The 16,247-nt window shown below is 36.9% G+C and overlaps 1 protein-coding gene across 1 annotated transcript in view; it reads left to right on the top strand.

Annotated features, from left to right (window-relative positions):
- Positions 1-16,247, top strand: part of hsd3b7 (hydroxy-delta-5-steroid dehydrogenase, 3 beta- and steroid delta-isomerase) — a 42,783-nt gene that overhangs the window by 14,254 nt on the left and 12,282 nt on the right. Inside the window, exon 3 of the mRNA XM_049467617.1 lies at positions 9,144-9,252. Coding sequence (XP_049323574.1) covers positions 9,144-9,252 — 109 coding nt within the window. The remainder of the gene's footprint in view (positions 1-9,143; positions 9,253-16,247) is intronic.

Raw genomic sequence — 16,247 nt, 5'->3', positions numbered from 1 at the left:
TATCCAAAAGCAGTGTGTAAGACTGGTGGAGGAGAACATGCCAATGTGCAGGAAAACTGTGATTTAAAAAACAGGGTTATTCCACCAAATATTGATTTCTGAACTCTTAAAACTTTATAAATATGAACTTGTTTTCTTTGTATTATTTGAGGTCTGAACTCTCTGCACCGTTTCTCCTTTTCTGCAAATTAAAGCTCTAAATGACAATATTTTATTTGGGTATTGGAAGACATGTTGTGCATAGTTTATAGACAAAAACAACAATGTTCATTTTGCTCAAACATATAAAAAGCAAAATCAGAGAAACTGATTCAGAAACTAAAGCAATCTCTTAATTTTTTCCAGTGTTGTAAATTTAAAAGAAAATATTACCAGACTTTTTTTATGATGCCTGTCAAAGCTATCAGACATTTCTGTAATTCTTTTATGAAAGGAGGTTATTCATCACTAACCTCAGCCCACATTGTGGCGTCATTTTCACAAGAAGCTCAACTTCTGTTTCAGTGGATTATAAGGATGTGTTTGTCACCGCTCCCATCCCATCTGCATTCTTGAACATTTTTTAGTTCACTTTGTGTCACCATCACTTGTTTTTACATCTGGTAAAAACAATGTGATGTCTGGTGTTTGAACCACAATTTCCTAGACAGAAATAAAAAAATGATCTTTTAAATAAAAAAGAACAAACATCAGTACCACACACAGTTGGTGACTCGTGTAGACGACAAAGATTTGAACATTTACCAATTTTGTCTTACTTAGAAGACCATAGTATACATCATTATAAGAGCGTTACCCAAATAATTTTTCTGCAAAATCCTGTATTATTACTCTACCGCCTCAGTCTACATACATTTTCACCTCAGATGATGCGTCTGTATCTTTCAGCTTGTCCAAAAATGCATGTGTACAGCATAACATCAATTTCCAAATTCCATTCCAGAGGTCATGACACATAATAATGACACTAAGTCATATCATAAGTATGTTTTCACCAGAAGGAACAAAAAAAAAAAAGAAGAGAGATTCCATTTCGTTTCATTTTGCCTGTCAAAGAACTTTCTGGAATGCATGTAATATTTTATGCCATTCGGGAAAGAGGTTATTTGGCACTAACCTCAGCCCACATTGTTTCACCATTTTCACAAAAACACTTAAACTGTCTGTTAGGAATTCAGCTACTGTTCCAGTGGATTATAGTGATGTTTGCCACCGTTCCCTTACTGCCTGCATTCTGAAACACTTTTTAGTGGGTGACAGTTTTAGTGTCCTTTGTTTTGCTGGGGACCGCAATCACACACACTGTATCTTCTGTTGTGTGTGTGTGTGTGTGTGTGTGTGTGGTGTTTGAACCACAATGAGGAATAGCAAAAAACTGTAGCCAGAAATGGATAAGCAGTCTTTTAAAGAAAAAGGAACAATCATTGTTACATTGCAATATAAGGTAACTCTCTGCTCATTTTAGCTGGCACAAAGGAATTACAGACAAAAAACGATTCTTCATACAGTTTTTTTTTTTTTTTTTTAAACTATACATCTTTTAATTAATACAGTCTGGCCTTGGGCACTTTATTATGAAGCCCAAATGGTGGATAACTGGCGCTGCTAACTGTCTACGGAGGTGAATTTTTTGCCGATTTTTGATATCAAAACGATGTTTGTACATTACTCTAAAATCATCAGTTATCCATTTTGTTACAGTGACCAGAGCTGTAGCGCTAATTCAGAGGGCACCATGGAAGGTGATTAATTGGAATAAATTTTTTTTTATGCCTTATATTTATTCGGTTTATTTGTTTCTTTTTTCTGTGAATAATTAACATGTTAATTAAATTTTATTTATTGTTAATTATCACATATTTAAGTGGTATAATTTTAGTATTTTAATTTGATGCAATAATAAAAAAAACATTGTGTGGTGTGCTGTTTTGTGCTGATAAACTGAACAGTGCTTGGGAGTTATGGAGTAACCGGCCAGTGTGTGCACCTCCTTTAGTAACAGCAGATCCATGGCATGGTGCAGTGTGTTGTGCGTTCAGTGTGCAACCATTTTCAGCTTGTCAACAAATCCATGTGAATAGCATGACCTCATATTCATGACGTGAGTTTTATAATATACTGTATGTAGAAAGTAAATATTTTTCTTGTAGATAGTTAATAAGAAAAGGGTTGATAAGAGAAGGTATTTGTACCTTTATTTTCATGACTGACACGCATGACAAATTCACAGGAACATGCAGTGATGTTCAGGTTTCTGAGCATATATTTGTGTGGCTTCCACTGAAGAAGGTTGGAACAGGACAGCTGTGTTCTGTACCTGATTATAATGAAAAAAATTGCTCTTTTGCCAAGCGCATGCCGGAGATTATCACTGACGCTGCGCTGCTATAATCCAACAGGCCACGTCAGCGTCAGCCAGATGGCCAGCGGGAAGCCATCTGCTCTGCGTTTATTCTGTTTACTTTAGAACAAAGCAGAACACAGATAGGTGTCATTGGTTTCCTCACATCTCTTTGATCGTAAAGAGCCCACATTGTTTATCCAACATTAATTACAATTTTACTGTTGTTTTTTTCTCTTAACATCCTCCGGCTGGATGACTTCCACCAGAGCATCTCTCTCCCTGGCCTCTTTCCTTACACCTTTCTGTTTGTTTCTGTGTTTAATTATGATGTGGTGCCTGTCTGAGGAGTTTAAATGAGTAGAATCTGTTTATTTGAGTGTTTTTTACAAGAACAATAAGTCTGTTAAGTAAATTTAAGAAGTGATTGATATGACTGATAAAACTCCTAAGTAATGCAAACATGTTACACTAATGAGAACTTGTAAAAAAAATTACAGCAGCAGTCCTTAAGATTTTAGTTTTAAATTTAAGGCAGAAGTATTTCCAAGTGAGTTAAAATGGTATCGGTGTGCCTCTGCTACTATTCCACTCTAACAGAGTGGTCTGGTAGACTATCCTGGATGTTTTTTGGCCATGACAGCTTTTGCTGGTTACCTGAGCAACTCTGGAACTGCTAATGGTGCTGATACAAGAGCTACTGCAAACATGGAGATAACAGAACTGCAAACTCAGTCTTCAACTGCTCATTTACACTTTGCTAAACCAAAGAAACATTAGAATTAGAAATGAAGAGAGCCAGCAAATCTAAAGATAGCTCACTGTAATTGCCAAATGCATGTTTTGAAAGTACTCTTCCCCATGCTCAGTGCTATTTCACATTCTCAATAGAGGGATCACTAAATACCTGAATGGTATGGACTTACTTTAAGGAAATACATTTTTTTTTATTCACAGTTTGACCTTTAGTGCCACAGCCCACAAACTTAATATTGTTTAGATGGAAAACCCCTAAAATCACCTGTTTTTTTGTAATGAGCATGAAGAGGTTTAGCGGTTTATAGCACTGCTATTATGATCAGGATATTGTTGGTTTGAATCCCAGTCATGCAGCTTGCCATCAGCTGCCAGAGCCAAAATAGTCCCTGCATGCTCTCTCCTGGTGGGTTGATGGTGCTTTCTCCCCACATGACTCTTAGAGCACAAGGCGTCTGTGAGCGTCTGATGTATTGTAACTCAGCAATGCTACATCAACAGCACTTTGAAAAGAGGCAGTGGCTGACTTCACGTGTCAGAAGAGGCATGTGCTAGTCTTCACCCTCTTTGTGTTGTGTTAAACACTTTAAAAAAGGCTGTTAAAGCTTTATTTACTGTTGTATGAAAGAATGAGGACAGAAAAAAACAGAAGGAACTGGATGGTAAAATAGTGACGCTTATTTGGCCAGAATGACAACAAGCTCATAAATCTCTGCTCTTTTATAGCCTCCATCCAAACCCTTCTCATAACTCTTCCTCAGTTTATCCACCCATCTTCCCTGCTGGATCCCTATCTCTCATCACTCTTTCCTCCTCCTTCTCTGGACCAGTCAGTGCATTTCCTTTCAAATGACGCACAACAGCTGCTCCGGTAATCAGCTGCCCTGAACGTTCAGAGCATCCAGCCTTGAAATGATTCAGGTGCTTCTACTCATCCTGCTATCACTGCTTTGAACTGATTAATCACAGGCTAATCACAGCTCAGCTACAGGTTTACATTCTTGTTTCGACTAAGATCATGTGGGACAAACAAACAACCCTGAAGGCTTGTAGAAACACTGTGATGATTTAAAAGGTATTTTTTGTGATGTGATGATTTAGAAGGGTGTTTTTTTGTTGAGAGTTTAAATGTGTCTTTATTCTGGTAATGTCCCATAAATAAATATTTTCCAGAAATTATCTGTAAACAAATGTTCCAGTAAGTTGCCTTAAATATCCTGGAATATGTTCTTCAGTAGCACAACAACCTCATGCTCTCTGTGTAATCTTTTTCCATCTCTGCAATCATCTTTTTCTGTCGCTTTTCCATCACACCTATTGTTCACAGCTGCCTCACTAAAGAATGGGCAACAAAATAAATAAATAAAGCTTTCCAAAAGCTGTTATCACCTTTGCCAGCGTACACCCTCCTGTTGTGGGGAATGTTTTTTTTTACACATGTTATTTTAATGTACTTGTAGAAGGATGCTTGAATACAAAAAAACTGTGGAAAAAAAGAAGTGCATTTAATCTAAATCAACTGCAAATAATTTTTTTTGTTTGTACTAAAATACAAAAATATATATATACAGCACTTGAAAACCACTTCAGTTTCTCTGATTTTGCTATATATAGGTAAACGTTTGAGTAAAATGAACATTTCTCCCAAATTCTAAATAAAAATATTTTCATTTAGAGCATTTATTTGCAGAAAATGAGAAATGGCTAAATTAACAAAAAAAAAGATGCAGAGCTTTCAGACCTCAAGTTCATATTCATACAGTTTTAAGAGTTCAGAAATCAATATTTGATGGAATTCAATTCAATTCAATTTTATTTATATAGCGCTTTTTACAACAAAGGTTGTCACAAAGCCGCTTTACAGGAAAAACAGGTCCACACCTCTTATGAGCAGCACCACAGAGATGCCAATTTTATGGTGACACAGTGGCAAGGAAAAACTCCCTTTAAGAGGAAGAAACCTTGGAAGGAACCAAGACTCAGTCAGAGGAACCCATCCTACTCGGGTTGACCCCCTCAGTACAAACAAACAACAAATAACAGAACAAAAACAGTACAGAGAATTAATGTGAACTATGGCTAATATAACAGGTACTAATTTATGAATATAAGAATGTGATGGGCACAAACTATAGAGCTATGGCTATAGTTAATAACCCTGGTTTTTAATGAACCCTGGTTTTCATGCATCTTGGCATGTTCTCCTTCACCAGTCTTACACACTGCTTTTAAATATCTTTGTCACTCCTGGTGCAAAACTCCAAGCAGTTCAGCTTGGTTTGATGGCTTGTGATCATTCATCTTCCTCTTGATTATTTTCCAAAAGTTTTTATTTTGGTAAAATCAAAGAAACTCATAATTTTAATTAATAAGGTGGTCTCTTATTTTTTCATGTATTGGGTAAAGTTTTTGATTAAATGTATATTAACTGGACTAGAGACCATATTTATAATTAAAAATAAGCTTTTTACTCACTTTAGAGTGGTTAAATTCAAGTTGGGTCATCTTGACCCAGAATAATTATATACCGTGCAGTTAATAATAACAGGAGGGTTAAGCCTAGGATCATTAGGCTTTTGTTATATTGCATTGCTATTTGACCAATTCTGGTGGTGTCAAACTGCAAAATAATATTATGTACAAAATTATATATTGTATTGTAGTAAATTTACATAATCAGATTTTACAGGGATATAAGCACTGTTACTTAAACAGTATGTTTGTTTTGTTAATAGAATAGAATAGAATTGTAAGTTTATATATCACTTTTGAGACGAGATGAGACAGAGACAGAGAGTTTGTTGTCTCAATGGTGATCTTAACACCAAGACTGAACTCAAGACCCACAATAGTACTCAAGGATTCAAGGAGACTTTATTATCATTTGCACAAAATTGTTATCTCACGGTCAGGTTCCAACCAAAAGAGCAATTATTATGTAAGATAAAAAAATAAAATGAGGATAAAATATAAAATAAAGAATAAAATGGTTAGCAAAATAGACGTAATATAAATAGGAATGTAGTGAAAGTGGCAGCAACATGAAATCAAGGCACTTTTACTATAGCAGCATGGATAAGTATGAATGAAGAACAGTACCATAATAAAGTGTTTCTCAGTCTGGTCATTTTACACTTGATGCTCCACAGCCTCCTGCTTGAGGATAGCCAGACAAAAAGTGAGTGTGTTGGGTAGGTGGGATCCTTCCTGATGCAGTTATCCTTTTTTAGGACCGACAAAGTATCATGCATGTGGTATTAATGATATAGCTCCTAACACGCTGTATATAAATAGATAAATAAATATAAAATAAGAAATGTTAGAAAATTCAAGTCAAACTGCTTACTTACATTTTTTTAAGTAAGCAAAAATTTTAGCCATCTGATTGAGGTCACGGAGAGGTCAAAGCCGGCAAAGGTCTATAAAACTAACTAAATTAACTGCCTTTGAAATACGAGCACAGCGAAACACTTGTAGAAGTATGCGTGTTTCAACATCAACTGCTCAGAGGATGTTGCAGGAAACTGGCCTTACTGGAAGAATTGCTGCAAATAAACCACTGTTAAGCTAGAGCTGAAGGAGAAGTGTGTAATGAATGAGACTGACGGACAGGGTGTAGGTTGTGTAAGTTGTGTAAGATATTGTGACTTCTCCAGATTCAGCAATTATATTTAGGTACCAGGCTGTTTACTCTTCATAGTCAAAATACTATAAATTTAACAGAAGAACACAATAGTGCGTTAATTGCTTCATTTTACGGACTATAAGGCTTACCGTATCATTAGGCACACTATCAATAAACGCTATTTTCTGGTCTATTTTCATACGTAAGGCACACCGGATTATAAGGCGCAGTTTAAGATAAAACAGTAAGAAACAAGGGCGTTGCAATGTTTCCCTTCTAATTCAGCAGGTCTTGCTTCTTCAGAAGATAAGTGCAGAGAAGACCATCAAGCTTAGGGTTCCTTACACAATCAATAACAGGACATATATAGTACCAGTTAAACATTTAAACACACCTTTTTATTCAATGTTTTTCTTCATTTATTTAATGTATTTTCTACATTATAGATTAATATTAAAGGGAAAGGGACACATATGGAATTACGTAGTAAACTGTAAAAAAAAAAAAAGTGTTTATCCTCCACAATTTCCTGACCTAAACCTGATCAACTCAGATGGTGAATTGAGGTGGTTTGGGATGAGCTGGAGCTTCACAGCGTGAAGGAAAAGCAGCAACTATTGTTCAGCACCTCCAGGAACTCCTTTAAGATGCTGAGAAAATTATCCCAAGTGACTCTCCCTCATGAAGACACTGAGATACAATACCAAGAGTGAGCAGATCTGTCCTCAAAGATAAATGTGCTACTTAAAAGAATCTATAGTATAGCATAAAACATATTTTGGTTTGTTTAACACTTTTGTGTGAAGAATAATTCCACGTGTTCCTGTATATATTTAATACAGTCTTCAATATTCAATTTACAATGTAAAAAAAATCACAAAAAAAGAGAGAGAAAAAAGAGAAAGTGTGTTCAACATCTGACTGGTACTTTATAGAAATATTTAAATACTACAAAATGTATCTGCAGACTGCAGTCCAAAATATACTTCACATATAGTAGTGATTACAGTATTAGAGTGTGATTTTAGCGCTTGAAACTTGACCCAGAAAATTATATATATATATTTGTTTCAGTTGGTGTCAAGCTGCAATGTAATATTATACACAATTTAATATATTATATTGTGCTACATTAACATAGTCTGATTTGATGACGACACAAGCAGTCTGTTATTCATTTTTTGTTAATGCCAAAAAAAAAAAAATTAATCAGTGGAAAAATAATCAGTAACTGGAAATTACATATGCTCTTTTTTGTTTATATAGTGGTTAAATAATGACTTTCCCAGTAAAGACATATCTATTAGCGTCTGAAACTTTATGGCTAGAATATTATGCATTGATTTAAAACCCACCTCAGAGTTGGGCAAGAATGTGCTGGTGACGAAACATAGGCCGTTAAACTGCGATTGATATGACTTGAACAGAAGCTGTGAAATACGTTTCAGCAGAAAAGCTGGAAAGATGTGCTGAAAGATCTCTGGTGAAAGCTGCAACTGAATGCTTTGTGGTTCAGGAGCTGTTGCTAAGACCAGGGTTCTGTTTTTTTACAGACCCACTACATTACTACCCACTACATACCAGTAATCAAAACCTTATGTGTTTTGACCGTATTCCCCTTATTAAGAACAAAATTATTGTATTCCATGTTTTTTATTTCTTGACAATTCTATTTTTGTTGAATGGCAGAAATGTGCCAGTAATGTTTTTGTTTTTACGTTACTCCAAACACATGGAGACCATTTTCGACCAGTCTTTTGCTTATTATTGAATTATTAACGCTAACTTTAACTGAGGCAAGCGAGACCTGCAGTTCTTTAAATGTTGTTCTGGGTTCTTTTGTGACCTCCTGGATGAGTTGTCCATGTCCTTTTGGAATAATTTGGATCGGCCGGCCACTCCTGGGAAGGTTCACCAGTGTTCCATGTTTTCTCCCTTTTTTAATGATAGCTCTCACTGTGGTCCAAGACTAAGAAATGATTTTGTTATCTTTTCCTGATAGATGTCAATGACTCATCTGTTTTAAAATTTCTTCAGCTTGGGGCATAATGTGTTGCTTTTCGAGATATTTTATCTGCTTCATGTTGTCAAACAGGTTCTATTTAGGTGGTTTCTTGATTCTACAGGTCTGGTAGTAATCAGCTAATCAGTAATCATTAAATCATCATTTAAAAAGTGCTTTATATATTTACTCAGCCACCATATTTGCCTAACATCAAAGTAAAAAAATTGAAAAATGTTAGTATGACAAAAATGCAAAAATAAAAGAAATCTGTAAGGGGGAAAATACTTTCTCACACCTCTCAATTTTGTATATATATAATACTCTGTAATTCATGACTAGTTCACTTTGAGATTGTCCTTTTCAGTTAAAGCAGAAAAGGATTTCATGCTGCTTTTCTCTCTTTTTCTCGTCCACAGGTACAGAAAACGTTATAAACGCCTGTGTGGAGCTGGGTATTCAGCACTTGGTCTATACCAGCAGTATGGAGGTGGTGGGACCCAATGTAAAAGGAGACCACTTTGTCAGGTATGCTCTATTTTATTTTATTTTTTCAGTCTTCAGCTGCTCTGGCAGTCGTTTTCCCCTGTCCCCTATTTCACCTGTCTGCAGTATTAGTTCTGAAGTGCTTTTAAGGAGTCTTAATACCAGAGTGTGTTTAGAAAACACTTGCTTTGTTCTATCATCACTTTAATCAGGATAAAAGAAAGGACCGCCAAAGATGACTGCTCTTTTTTTTGGGATTAAACTGGATAGGAGGATATAAAGGTTGGTTTGTTGATGTGAAAAAAGGGTATAGAGAGTGTCTTTAGATGGGTCTTCTGAGAACATTCCTCTCATATCTTTAAACATCTGTAGCTCAGCAGCAGGGGTCCACAGCTCCAGTCCTGGAGAGCTTGAATGCTTTTGCTGCCAGAACGGCTGAAGCAACATATTCAGGGCTCAATCGTGGTTCGATGAACCGAAGCAGTTATTCTGATAAATTTCAAATCAGAGAGGAAATTCTTAACTCAGGCCTTATCTGCTTTCCACAGGATAATGTGTCTCTGTATCTAAGATTCAAAATCATTTCTGCAATAGATCTCACATGTCTGTCTTGTTTTTATAGTACAAGCATACCAGAAAAGAGATTTGTGACATTTGATTTTTTATTTGATTTTTCTAGGATTAGGCCTGGACAATGTTTTAATGTGTTAAAATAGTGTATCATGATATTTGATTAGAATTCCTCACCACACAATATTTATTGTAATATTTTTACTTGCAAATGCATCAGTAGTGTCAGATTCTTGAAAACCTTTAAATATTTAAGAATGTCTCGATTAATTTTTTTTTGCCTTTGAGTCAATTGATTTTAAGTATCTGCCAATACAGAGTCTAGATCCGATACTTTGGCAGTGCAGTTGTCACGCTGTCCAGACACACGACAGACACACATGGATACCAAACACACAGTTTATTAATTAGAGGGTCAGTAACAAAATGGCAGCAATAGTAAACAACATACCAGGGAGAAAGCAGGCAAAATCGGTCACACATGGGAGATCCAAACAAAAGAAGGGTTGGCAAAAAGAGAAGTCAAAAACAGAAAAAATGCAAGGTAGAAGAGCTAGGAACTAGATTTAATACCAGGCAGAAACGGGGGGTATTCATACAAACAGGACAGGTGTGGGTAATCAGAAGCTCAGCGAGTTAGAACGCCGCAGCATCACGTGATTAGCAGAGTCCGGAGGGTCTGGTGTAGTAGGCAAAATTTAATCATATTTATATTAGTGGCGCCCCTCTTCTGACATCCCACTATCTGCATCTCACCACTATCAGAGGCACTCTGTTGCTGCTGCAGCTCAGCCAATCCGCTCTCCCTCTGCCCTGCCTCTAAACCCATACATCACCCATTGCCCCTCCCAAAATACCACACCCATTTTTTTTTTTTTTTTTTTTTTTTACACATTTGAGCTAAGGGAGGAGTCAGCTAAAATCAGGGGGTTTAGTTAGCCTTTAATAACTGTGATTTAATATGCAAACTTCAAAGGACGATGATGCGTGAAATGGTGAAGTCAGAGCCCACCTGGCTGGTGGGAACGGCAAGAGAAACTTAAGATTAATTAAGACAGTTGTGCTTTTCAAGCCTTGAAGGGCATACTTTTCCTGTTGTTATGATAGCAAAGACTGACAAACACTGACACCCCCTTAATTAAGCTGCTAATTGAGCCCATAATTTGAAACTGGCAGTTGTTCTTCAAAATTTCATGATGAATGGAACATGTAGGAGTACTCCAAAATGACGTAGGGGAAAAAACTGTTTACACTGACTTTCACTGAAAGTTGAAAAGGGGTTTTTCTCCTGTAAATTTGCTGTTGCAGCTTTCCCATTTATATTCTTGTCATTCTTGTCATTACCAGCACCACCACTGACCATAAACCCTTTTTTTATTACCAAATCCAGTAGGTCTGGTAGTTTGCTTGAAGAAAAAAGGAAACTTGTACTGAAGTACAATGCGTTTTAGTGACATTTTTAGGGGGAATGCTGTGGCCGGAGGCACTGGCAATAGAAAGGGTCTATCCCGCATAGTGCTGGACGATATGGCCAAAATTTATATCACGATATATTCCTTAAATTTCGGTCGATACGATATAATTTCGATATTGATATAAATACTTTGAAGGCCTCAGAAAACTGCTAAGAAGCCCTGCAATCCCTGCAGCACTGCAAATTTAAATTATTATATAACTGTGTATTTGCACTTTTTGTATTGCTGGCATCAGATACCCTCATTATATGCACATCTATCTATCTATCTATCTATCTATCTCTCTATCTATCTATCTATCTATCTCTATCTATCTATCTCTATCTATCTATCTCTATCTATCTATCTAATGGAAATCTGTACCTACTACTGTCTGAAAATTTAATTTAAGACTTTGAAACCTCCTTTCACAAAAACTTTAATACTTTAGAAATAAAAGTAGTCAAAATAAATGAATGCTCAATATTATTTGCATATAGCAAAATAATAACATGACATCCCTGTCAAACATAAGCCTATATAACTATTACCAATAAAAATAACTTTAAATTACAACAGAGGCAGAGCTTCTTATTCTTTGTGAACAAATTTAACAGATTAAAACAAGTGTTTCAACTAGGATATAGAATACAATAAGCCTTTATATACATAAAAGCAACAAGATTTTCCCGTCAAATAAACAAACCTACAGGCTTTATCAACTATGAATAACTTAGTTACAACATAAGCTATAAAAGTGCTTCAGTCAGTATAAGAAAAATATTGTATGTAGTGGAGTTGCTTGAAGTGGTGGAACAGATTAGATGTATTAACATTACCGCTGCTGGTCGGCTGCACTCTCCGGCACAATTTGCAGCAAAGCGGACGCGGCCGGCCCGCGGGCCTCGAGGATCCGGGGCCGACTGAATCGAGTCTACCTTAGTCTTGGATCCGCTCGTCCCGGCTCCGTTTGGCTCCAGCGCGAGACATATGTGCTGAGTAGCGAAGCGGACCCGAGCCTAGCCATTTTAACCTAGCCTTGCCTAGCCTAGCCTATTTGGCTACGTGCCTGTGTGGTTACGTCATCACGCACTGACGTAGCCCAGCTACGGGGGCTGAATGTGTTGAGCTCTGGGGCAAGCTGACGCCAGTAAAAAACGCCTGTCCGTGATTCTAATACATATCGATATACCACAAAACTGATATCACCGTTATTGAAACATTTCTTATTGCGATAAATACCGATATCGAATTATTGTCCAGGCCTAATCCCGCATGTAAAAGACCTTCCTGCACTTTGTCTTTTTCTTTTGTAGAAGTTCACCACAAAGCTTTTCGTCGTACTCTGAGCTGAAAGAATGAAGCAGCGTAATGGAGAAAACCTGTTCCAACAGATGGGAAGCAGTCTGTGGAAAAAACAATGGCACTCTGATATTATTTTAGCTGCATACCTCGCTGTTGATTATCCCCTGAAGTTAACGTGTTTAATCCTGCGGCTAAAATCCCAGTGTTTCTTCTACAATACATCACTGTCCAAGCTCTGATTATCACAAAAACATGTCTAGTTCAGGTTCAGGTTCAATACAAAAGCAGAATTTTATGAAAACAAAAACAGAAATGAATATTGAAAACAGACAGGTGGCCACTATCAGGCATTCATTCATCTATAGTGGTAATTTTAGGATCAGAGTTTTAGAGGTGCTAACCCAGCCACATCCTTAAAGGTCTCATTCCATCGTTTTTTCATTTATTTTAAAACGTCTAGTTGTGGTCTCTAGTAAGAGTGAATGCCTTGCGAGCTGTTTTTTGTAAAAAAAAATAAAAATAAAATAAAATAAATGTGATCCAGTATAACGCTGCTTTAGTCCGGTGGAGGAGTGGGGCTGGAAGAAACGATAGGATATTGGCTATTGCTCATAAATATTCATACATGACTAACAGCACTGCGAGATGGACAACAGTTAGACACATTGTAAAATTAAGATATTTTTACACTAATAACAGTCTTTGCAATGTCATATGTTTCTTTACAACATGTGTAATGCGCTGCTAAGTGCAGTTCAGCCATTGACCTAAACATGAAATCCACTGGAGATCCTATGTAAACCTAGTTACTAACACACCGAGGTGGGTAGTTCAGGTCCAGAAAGAAAAAATCCTAATGCTGTTAGTTCCTGTCTGACGAGATGGCGTTGCTTGGCCGGTGAGACGGCAGCTTCAGCTCTGCCTGTGGGCGGTCGCGAGCCAAGGGGGCAAGGCCATGAATACTAATACACGGGTTGACGTAGACACAGGTGCTTTTCCTAAAGCACACTCTTGCTTTTTTCTGCTGGAGAAAATGGAGGTTAAGAAACATGTTTCATGTGCAGCATTCATTTATTGTGAAAAAGTGTGATTCAGGGAGCATGAGATCATCATTTTCACACATGGATTGTTCACCACAGAGTCCAGACCTTACCGCCATTGAGAATCTTTGGGATGTGCTGGAGAAGGCTTTGTGCAGTGGTCAGACTCTACCATCATCAACTCAGATCTTGGTGAAAAATTAATTGCAACACTGGATTGAAATAAATCTTGTGACGTTGCACAAGCTTATTGAAACAAAACCACAGTGAATGCGTCACACAATTAAAGCTAAAGGAGGTCCAGCCAATTATTACAGTGTTTTTTTTTGTTTTTTTTTTTTGGGGCCAGGCAGGGTATATTGAGATATTATTTTAGGACCATATCACCCATCTCTTGTGTAAAAAAAATTATGATCAGAATCTTTGAATTATGTAATTCAAACTTAAGAAAGTTCCTTTTGTTACTTTAAAAGGTTGGCATTATTATTGGAGTTGCACTTCTTCTTCAGTGACTGTGTTAAAAATAGGACTCCCACACCTCAGCAGTATTCATTGCTCAGTGATGGTGCCTATTATTAAACAGTGTCATCAGAACTGGAAATAATCCAGAATTAGCACAGTGTCTGACTTGCCATAAGGAAGGACTTGGATAACGAAACAGGGCTGACTAAAACTCATATCTCAATCTGTTTTAGAAAATGGCAATATTTGATACAGTACCATATGATGTAAAATTTGTTTAGCTGCAAGCTTCCATTCTGAACAACCAGCAGCAAACTTGATTCCACCTGTTTAATTAGTTGGTTTGTTTATTTGACAGTTGATCACATAAGATTCTGGTTCGGCTGGATTTAAAACCTGCAGCTACACCTTCCCAATATGAACAGGTTTAACACCTGATTATCATTTTTAAATAATTAGAAAATTGCTTTCTTGTAAGTATTTCACTGACTCCGCAAACTACACTTGATTATGTTGTTTAAGATTAAAAAAAAAATTATAACGATTTTCCTAAAAGTATTTTGCACAAGACAGTACTCTATTAAGTGTCATCCTTTCAAAAAGCTAAAACCTTTACATTTCCATGTATTTACAAAACATATCTTATTATGCTGTTAAATACTCCCTTCAGAAAGTAGCACAAACTGACTCTTATAAGCAAAGAAAAAGGAGTGGGAGGCCCTGATGCACAACTGTGCAAGAAGATAAATCTTATATTGTACAGTTTGAATAAAAGCCTCACGGGTTGTCAACTGACAGCTGCACTAAATGGAACCCTTTAAACATTACTGCCAGTTTCAAAGGTGAAGAGGTGACTTTAGGATTCTAAACTTGATTCAGAGCTTTATTTGTGCAAAATGCGTCAGCCATATATATAAAAAAAGGAATCAGACAGAATTCTGACTGTAATGGTGTAGCCAGCACAGTCTCTGGATCTGAATCCTGTTGTTGCGGGAGCAGCAGGAGAAAGACTTCATGAAGCCAAACCATGTAGTAGGAGATGGTCCAGGAAGCACTGGCTGAAATCACATCAGATAACCTCAAAAAAAAATGAGAGCTGCAATTCTTAAGGTCTGCCAGGCTGTAATTGCTGCAAAATGTGGCTTTTTGATAAAGGCAAAAGTTGAAGTCCAGAATTTCCAGTTACATCAATATTTATTTCATATACAATCGTGTTTGAAAGTTTGTGAACCCTTTATAATTTTCTAGATTTTTGCATAAATATGAGCTAAAACATCATTTGATTTTCACACAAGACCTAAACATAGTTAAAAGAGAACCCAGTTAAACAAATTAGAGGAATATGGTACAATCCTACCTATTTGTGAGTTGATTTGAAGGTGAAATAAGATTCAGGTGTTTTCAGTTATGTAAAGAACAGGGATCTAACAAAGTCTGCTCTTTACAACACATGTTTGTGGACGTGTATCATAACACGAACAAAGGAGAATTCTGAGGAACTTAGAAAAAGAGTTGTTGTTGCTCATCAAGCTCTAAAGAGTTTGGACTCCACCAATTCATAGTGAAACAGATAGTGTGCAAATGTAGGAAATTCAAGAGCGCTCTTACCCTCCTCAGGAGTGATCGACCAACAAAGATCACTCTAAGAGCGAGGCATGTAATAGTTGGCGAGGTCACAATAGACCCCAGGGCAACTTCTAAGCAACTGAAGACCTCTCTTACATTGGCTTATAGGGCTGCAAGGTAAAAACCACTGCACTGCTCCCCAAAGAGAACACTGCTGCTCATCTGCAGTTTCCTAAAGATCATGTAGACAAGTCAGAAATCTATTGGGTTATTTTGGAGATGGATCAGACCAAAATAGAACTTTTCGGTTTAAATGAAAAGCATTAAATTTGGATAAAGAAAATCGCTGCATTTCAGCATAAGATCCTTATCCCTTATCTTTGAAGCATGGTGGTGGTAGTATTATGGTTTGGGCCTGTTTTGCTCTATATAGACCAGGGTGTCTTGCCTTTATTGCTGGAACAATGAATTCTGAATTATATCAGATAATTCGAAAGGAGAATGTCAGGAGATCTGTCCATGAACTGAAGAGAATCTCAAGAGAAAGTGAGTCACAAGTTGTTCTACAAGTGCTGGGCGGTATAGCGGTTCATACATACGGCATACCGAAGGCGAAAATAGAACCGTATGCATTTCTCTC

This window comes from Astyanax mexicanus, chromosome 19 (assembly GCF_023375975.1).
Source record: "Astyanax mexicanus isolate ESR-SI-001 chromosome 19, AstMex3_surface, whole genome shotgun sequence".
Classification (NCBI taxonomy): Eukaryota; Metazoa; Chordata; class Actinopteri; order Characiformes; family Acestrorhamphidae; genus Astyanax; species Astyanax mexicanus.
This window is presented reverse-complemented; position numbering and strand designations above follow the sequence as displayed.